Source organism: Condylura cristata, unplaced genomic scaffold (assembly GCF_000260355.1).
Source record: "Condylura cristata isolate star-nosed mole 26May11 unplaced genomic scaffold, ConCri1.0 scaffold00011, whole genome shotgun sequence".
Classification (NCBI taxonomy): domain Eukaryota; kingdom Metazoa; phylum Chordata; class Mammalia; order Eulipotyphla; family Talpidae; genus Condylura; species Condylura cristata.
Window position 1 is genome coordinate 11,858,578 of NW_004567112.1, and position 8,024 is coordinate 11,866,601.

An 8,024-nucleotide genomic window follows, 5' to 3' on the forward strand; every position below is an offset into this window, starting at 1 on the left:
GGCTGCGGCCGGCCGACGCCGGAGCGGTCGCGCAACTCTTCTTTCCCGCCCCGCACGCTCGGCGCCCAGCCCGGCCACTCGCAGCCCCAGAAGCCGGGGATTCCGCCGGCGGCGCAGCGTTTTATGTGAATGAGAGTCTGGCCCGTGACGCGGCTGCCCATATAAGGCCGACGGGGGGCTGCCCTTGGGCTCGGCCACGCCCCCGGGCGGACGCGAGGCGCTGGCGCCGCCTGAGTCAGCCGGGAGGGAGGAAGTGCCTGGCGCCGCCCCTTGCGGGCTGGCACCCCGCGGAGAGACTCACTCGCGCATCACCGGCGCGGCCCGTGGGGTGTCAGGAGCGCCGAGAGGCGAGCTGACCCCGGCTGTGCGGGAAGAGGAGGAAGCGGAGGAGGCGGCGAGTGCGCAAATCGGGCTTTCCGCTTTGGGGGCGTAGTTTAGAGACCGCTGAACGCCTGCTGGCTCCCCCGGCGGGGGGGCCCTCACCGGGGCCGGGGCCGGGGGTGGGGGGGTGCCCTGGGCCACGACCCCCAGAAGAATCAAAGGATTCTTCTGATCCTTACTCAAGTCTTTTTTCGAGAAATGAGATGACAGCTGGGATTGGCCTCCAGGGAGGTAGATGACGCGGGTGGGACTGGTGTTGACAATTATTGAAGATACGTGATAGATACCTGGGGGTGCCTTGTACCGGTTTTTTCGTTTTGAGTGAGCGTTTGAAACTTTCCATTACATTTGAAACTTTCCATAATAAAAGTACCGACAGGTTAAAAAAAAAAAATGAAGAGAGGAGAGCCAAATAAAGCCCACGAAGATTTGACAGTCCTCCTCTCGGCCCCGTGCCAGGAATTATTAGAAGAGATTTTGGGGCATCCGTTTTCTGGTCCCTGATAATCCGCCATACAATCAGCCGTGGCTTAAATATGCATCCGCTGAACTCAGTCCAGCCAACTGCTGTCCAGGTGGCTTCTGGATTTGGGAGATTATCTGTGGATCAGGAATAATCCCAGGCTTTCTGCACCCCACCGGTCCTTGGGGAACTGGACATAGTCACCCATTCAGCAAGTGTTTACTAAGGGTTCTGCTAACTGCAGGGACATGTGAGGGAAACAGCCCCAAACTCATGGTCAGCCTGTGTTGCTGGTCTGTGTTGGGGAGAGGTGTGCTAGATGAAAAACAACCTGCCAGCACGAGATACTGTTTACTAACAGCAGAGGAGGGTGGGCATTTTGGAAGAAAGCAAAAATCAAATTCTGAAATCAAATGCAATCAAACCAGTCACCAGATAGCAGACATCACCACTGAGTCTCAGCTGCAGAGATCCCGTGTGCACCCTGCCAGCTGAGTCTTAATGAAGATGTGGTATGGGGGGGTTTCTTTCTTTTTGGGGTTATTCCTGCCAGCCTCCCCTGCACCCTCCTCCTTCTGCCTTACCAATACCATCCACCCGAGACTTCAGGCCAGAGCCCCGACACATGTGGAGCATCACGTGGTCAGTTCTGCATGAGGTGCTGGACACAGGCTTGCACAGAACTCCTTGTGCCAGTGGCTCCTAGCCTCAAGGTGGGAGGCCCAGCCATGGGCTTCTGTGTGAGCCTGGGTCTGCTAGGTGGGGTGTGGGGGAGGCCTGGAGAAGGCTTGCTAGATGTGGAAAGAGTGAAGTCAAACTTCCAAACTTGAACTTTGAAGAATGAATTGAGGTTAGCCAGGCCAGGGAGGAGCGGGGTGGAGGGCTTTCCCCTTAATGCAGAGGAAACTCCTTAAGCTAAAGGGGGGAAAAGCAACAACAGCAAACCCAGCCGGGGGTGCTGGCGATGTGTGGGAGGCATGGCACTTCTGGCATTTATTAGAAACTTAACTGTGCCAGGTGTCGGAGGGCCTTATGTGTAATGTCAGGCATTTGGCCCTTACCCGTGGGCTGGAGCAGCCCCCAGATCTTCCTTGGGGACCTGGTCAGGTGACTGTTGGGGGACATCACTGAGGCAGGGCTGTGGAGAGTGGATGTTTTATTTGAGAGCGGGGGTGGGGTCCAGACTGGAGACAAGAAACAGATAAAAGGCATTTGTGGGTAATCCAGGCCGGAGCCAATGAGGGCCTGCCGGAACTTGGCAGTGATAACAGCATTGAAGAGGCCACACAGTTGGGAGAAACCTTTAGGAAGTGAATTGCCGGAAGGGATAGAATGGAGTAGAGGGGGATGCCAGGGTTTTTAATGGGGTGACTGGGTGAAGGGTGACACCTTTAGATAGGGTCCTGGCAGGAACAGATCTGGGTAAAGAGCAGGTAGAAGAGGAGGCAGTAAAGTGTAAGTGTTTGAATAAGTGAGAGTTGATGGGGAGGAACCTAGGGCTGCTCATTAAACAGTGGGGAAGCCTTCCTGGGCGGGAAGACCACCCATCAGCGGGATTGCTCCCTCACTTCTCATGTCCAGCAGATGTCCAAGGCCCAGGACTCGGCTTTCCACACCTCTCTTCTGGCCTGCTCTTTCCAGTCCCACGGCTACGACCGCGTCGTAGGTGTGTTGACTGCTTATTTAATGCTCCGCTTGAAATACCCTGAAAACCTTATTAACTTTTGGATAAGGGGCCTACATTTTCCTTCTGCAGTGGACCCTGCAACGTAGGTAGCCAGGCCTGCCCATGGGGCCCTACATTCCACACCCTGTTTGCCAGCCTCCAAGCCCTCTCCTTGCTCTCACATCCTCTGAGTGGCATTTTTTCAAGCATGGATCACTGAACATAGACCCACACCTGCTCTGCTCAAAAACCCCTCAATGACACCTCCACCCTGTCTGCTAAAATCCATATTGCATCAAGAACACCAAGTTCCTCCCTCCAGTCAATCGGCCATGACCCTCCTCTAATCTTGTTTTACCTTTTCCTTTCTTCCTTCTCAACCCTGCCGCATCCTCGCTCCAGCCACCCAAGCTTCCCCTTTTCTAAACTTGCCCAGCATTTTGCTACCTCCATTCTTCTACCAGGCTTAGGAGCACCCCCACTCTTTTGTAAGAAATCCTCCACCTTCACGAATCAGCTCCAGAGCAACTATTGCACCTCCAAAAGCCACCCCATAATCCCAGCCTGTGAGCGGGTCTCCCTCCTGGGGTTCTCAGACTTGTGCGGTTCCTCCCTCCTAGCAGCCTACATATGGGTCAGTTGACCCTCCTTGACCATCAGCCTGCAGGCTCCCACCCCACCCTGGGGACTTATCCCACCATCTGAGACTCCCTCATCACGCCTACCACACAGCAGGACCAACCTCAGTGCTGGGGGGTGGATTTCAGTGGTTTCTTGAGAACGGCTGGCTTCTTAGGTGGGTACCCAGGAGAGATGGCCACAGCAGAAATCAGGGCCTAAGACCCTGGGAAGGGAGGCAGGATAGGAGGCTCTGGCTGCCTGTGCCCGGGGTCACAAACGAGAGTTCAGGGTCCACAGGCTTAGGCGGAAGAGGAAGGTGTCTGAGCCTGGAAGGTGTCCCCGTGTAAAATAACCGTGCCTTGGAATGGGGGTGAGGGTGGGGTTAGGGAAAGCAGAAGTTAAATTGGCATGTGAGTCCATGAGCAGGACCTTGTTTTTCTCATTCTCTCCCATTGCCAGTTGTTCTTAAAGGGTTGGGCGGGGGGAGGGTGTTAGGTTTTTCTGCTTGTCCTTTGACCAGTCATCCTACCTCTCATGCCCTGGTTCATTTTTGCGCTCTGGACCTCTGACCCTTGCAGGGCCAAGGGTGCCCCCTTTTAAAAGTGGCTGGCTTGGAGGCAGGGTGCAGGGAGTTTCAGGGGCTGGACTGCCCTTGTTACTGCTCATCGCAGCCTCAGTAGGAATTTCTAGGGTTTCTCTCCAGTCCTGCTCTTCCCATCAGCCAAGATTTCCCCTGTCTCTATGGGGATGGAACAGAGTGCCCCAAAATGCCAGTGAGGGTGCCCAGCAATCCTAAGGTCAACACGGGGCCTTCTGCCTGCCCGGCCCTCTCAGAAGTGTGAGAGTCCCCCTCTTTACTTGCTTGTTTTTGTGAAAGTAGTGATGCTTACATTCAAAATACAGAAAATGCAGAGCGGTAAAACTCATATATATGTTTTATTTTATTTAAGGGCACGGCTTTCTCTGGCTTAAGAACCCAAATCAAGGCTGCTGTTAGGTCTGGACCCAAGATTTCTTCCCATCATCTTGGATAAAGGAAAGCGCTCTCTAGATTAGGAGTCAAGGGGTCTGGAGTCCCGTCCAGCCTGCGATCACCAGCTTTTATTCCATGACCTCATAGTTATAAGGTCCTATTGTGTGAGCAGGTGTTTTTCTCCCCAGAGTGCGCCTGTCTCCCCTGCCCCCAGGATCTGGGAATGGAACCAGCCAGTGTTCATTTAGGGGTACAGATTACCCTTCCTGTGTGACTACCAAGAATCGCTCATCCCCCTATAGCCGTGGTTTCCTCTCCGGGAAAATGAGGACGTTAGTGCCTGTCTGCTCATGGTGCATGACAGTGACCTAATGTCCAAAAACTGTGTTGCGTGATTCCAGCCTAAGGTATTTGTATGGTGTGTTGCTAATAATATCATCCAGCAGCAAAGCATTCTCTCACTTACGGGGCTAAATCCTGATGCACTGGAGGTGTTTCCTCTTGTAAAATGGGAGTAAAATATAGAACTGAGCTCATAGCTTACTGTGAGGATTCAGCATGTTAACACATATGAAGCAGTCCGGAGAGTGCCTGGTGCATATTAAAACTCAACAAACGTCAGCCGATGAACAGACCGTAGTGCTCGATTCAGCCAGGAAAAAAAGACTTTTCTAATGGCACAGGAAGAAAAGGTGGGGGTGGACATGACGGGGAAGAGGGAATTACTGGCTGTCTAATTGAGCTAGGAGTCAAAGAAAGAGTTCTCAGAAGCCCACGAACTTGATCTCCTGATAGGTTATTTTTTTTAACAGACTGCAGAGGGATATTTCAACAGTAAAAGTCCCCAGATCCACTCTCAACAAGGTAGGGGGCACAGAGGCCATTCACACCATGGGAAGAACCAAGTCAGGTGGTTTTGACATTGCGGGTTTTGTAAGAGAGAGATCCATAGAGTTTTGAGCAAGTGAATGAGAGAGTTTAGATTTGGTAGCTAACACCCCTCCCCCCTTGGGAGCATGTCCCTCTGAGGTTTAAGTCTGTGGTGGCCACTTACTGCATTTGTCATCTTGAGCAAGTTACTTCACCTTTTTAAATTACAATTCTCTCATCTGAAAAAAAAAAAATGAGGATAATAACAATACTTACCTCACAGGGCTGATGAGAAGATTAAATGAAGTACCTACGAAAAACCCTTCTCTGCGTGACTGAGTCTGGTGAGGGCTCCATGCAAGCCCCTATTTTTCTTTATGAAAAGTCACAGGTAGCACCAAAGCACAGAATCTTGGCAGTCAGTCATTATAATTCTACCCTGAAATTTTCCAGAGGGGAGCTACTGCCTCACAAGACACTTCTGAATGAGACCTGAAAAGGAAACAGGAGTATCGGGTTGTTACAGACATCGGTCCTGTGCTGAGCACCTCATTGATCCTCTACACGCCCCTGTGGTGTGAGTGCTTTGCCCCCATTTTATAGTTGACTGGGGTCACTTGGGTGAAACTGACTTCCTTGTATCCCTCTCCCCATTGCTTCCAGAGCTGGACAGATACACCGTAATCTAGACCTCCTCTGAGGTGTTTGGTGATGGTCATCTCCTCCTTCCCCCATCTTCTCTTTTCTAAGAGAACCAGTTGCCATTCCTTACAATAACTGTTTTCAGACTCCTAGAAGACCTCTTGTTTATTTGCCAGAACTCTTTACTTGTGATCCCCGAATGAAATCGGGGTGCTACAGAGAAGGTGCATTTATTCAGAGTTCAGAGATCCTACAAAAAGAAGGTATATTAAGGGTCCAGGAAATCCTTAGCAAAAGGAAGAGACAGAAGAGAGAAAACACTTGAAAACAAAGAGCTACATTTCTTTCCCTTCCCTGCAGGAACCACAGGCCACCCTGAAGGATGGGAGGGGGATTTTAACCCCAGGCAGCACTTCCTAATCTGCCATTCAAGTCTAGTCTGCGGGGTGGGGGAGAAACAGGCATTCTTGAAAGCTACAGGAAGTGGGTTGTGGGTAGGAGAAGGTTAGAAGGAGCAAGTTAGTCATCTCTGTACCTTCAGAGGAGCATTGTATCTGCCTCTGCCTGAGACCTTAGGGACAGAGGATGAGGTTGGGAGGGTCTTGGCTAGAAAACCACAAGTACACGAAATGGCAACAGTCAACAGACTCTGGGTTAGAGTTCTCCCTGACCCTTCACTAGCCACTTAGCCGGTGTTCGCTGTCTCTGTCGCTGTGGCACTTCTCTGCACTTCCAGTCTCTTATCCCACCCTCAAGGAGTTTGCATATTCTGTCTTCAACAGTAGTACCTGGGGGTTTATAATCACATCTATCTTTTTCTAGTTGAAACTGAAATATATGACAATTCAAATGGGAGAATTGTATCTGGGTGCCACCTAGAGTCACTTATTCTGAACCCAGGCAGTCTCCTGTCCTTGTAATTGGATTTTAGGGTTCATAGACCAAGGTCAGGCCCAGGCCCAGGAGGTGACCAGCAGTGTTGTCTGACAGATAATTTGAACTTTCTGAGCTCCAGTTCCCTCTTGAGCAAAGTGGGGGTCATTATTAAATTGTAAAGGTGAAACAAAATAATAAATATGAATGCATCTTGTGAAGGGCTTGGGGTGTCCTTTGCCATCAATAACTCACTTTCTAGGGGAGATAAGGTCTGGAATCCCACCTCCCCAGGGCCTAGAACTCCAGGTCAGAGCAAGGACTTGGTCCAAGTTCCCCACTAGCGCCCCCTCTCCCAACCCCCCCCCACTGATTTGCACCCCATACTGTGGAGTCCCTGCTCCCTGGATACAGTGGCTTCCCCATCTGCAGAGTGGGCTCAGTTACAGCATTATGGCAGCCTGTTCAAGCCTGATTGTAAGCAAAACCATGGGAGCCTGCCGAAATGCAGATTGTCTTCCTGACATTACCCCAGACCTTCTGCATAGGTCTCCCTGTTTGAAGGATTTGTAGCCTGAGCAGGAGTGAGTTTGCAGCTTGTCCAGAAATGGTTGCCAAATGTGGCCTTTGCAAAGCTCCATCACAGATTCACCACACTAGAACCAAAGGTGAACATTTATTTCACTCAGCAGATTCCACCTGTATGACGGCCCTTCTATTTAGCTCAAACCTGGCAAGAGATCTGCTGCTGGCTGGACACCCAGTTACTCTGTCTCTACAGAGGAAGAAAAGGCCCTTGCAGAATTGCAAGCGCTGTACCCCAAGCATTCTCCCAGTGCAGCTCCAGGCAAAGGATTAATCCTCAGTCTATACCAGTCCTCACCATGAACATTTATTGACCACCTGCTGCATGCACTGGCTAGACAAGTTCACCTGAATAACTTCATTCCATACCTTTTAGTGAAGAGCGTTTGGTGTAGATGGAGGCCCCCAGCTTTAGAGTTAAGTGGCTTGTGGCTTGTTCAGGGCAAGACTCTAAACAAGCATCACCCAGGGAGCAAAGCACATCAGATTGAGCTGAGCCCACCCCTCTTCCCTGCTTTGAACTTTCACCAAGCCCCTGTCCTTCATGGTTACACTGGTTATTCATGTTTTGCTCTCTCCTAGCTCCTAGGCCCCTGCAGCCTTGCTCACAGATGACCTTGGTGGGACACTTTGCCTCATGAATACATGACGTGGGGCTGGGCTCCTAGAACCAGTGCTCAGCCCTGGGCTGAGAGAAGGAAGAGAAGCCTGAGGCTCCATCCTTTCATCCCTTCATCAGAGGGATGACGTGAGAAAGCATGAAAGGGATAGAAAGTCCCCAGATCAAGCAGGTTTGATGATCTCGTGAAAGGCTGGGTGGAATCAGAGGGTGGAGAAATGGTAGGGGTTGGGGTGGGCTGGGCTGACCTGTGAACAATGAAACTCAGTGTGGGTTGACTTCAGGCCCAGAGATAGAGAAAGGCTCCTGTCTTGACACAGGAGCCAGGCTG

The 8,024-nt window shown here is 51.3% G+C and overlaps 1 protein-coding gene across 1 annotated transcript in view; it reads right to left on the reverse strand.

The window, feature by feature from the left end:
• The window catches only part of DUSP5 (dual specificity phosphatase 5), a 15,990-nt gene extending 12,311 nt beyond the window's left edge, over positions 1-3,679 (reverse strand). Inside the window, exon 1 of the mRNA XM_012723460.1 lies at positions 3,661-3,679. Coding sequence (XP_012578914.1) covers positions 3,661-3,679 — 19 coding nt within the window. The remainder of the gene's footprint in view (positions 1-3,660) is intronic.
• Between the last annotated feature and the right edge of the window lie 4,345 nt (positions 3,680-8,024).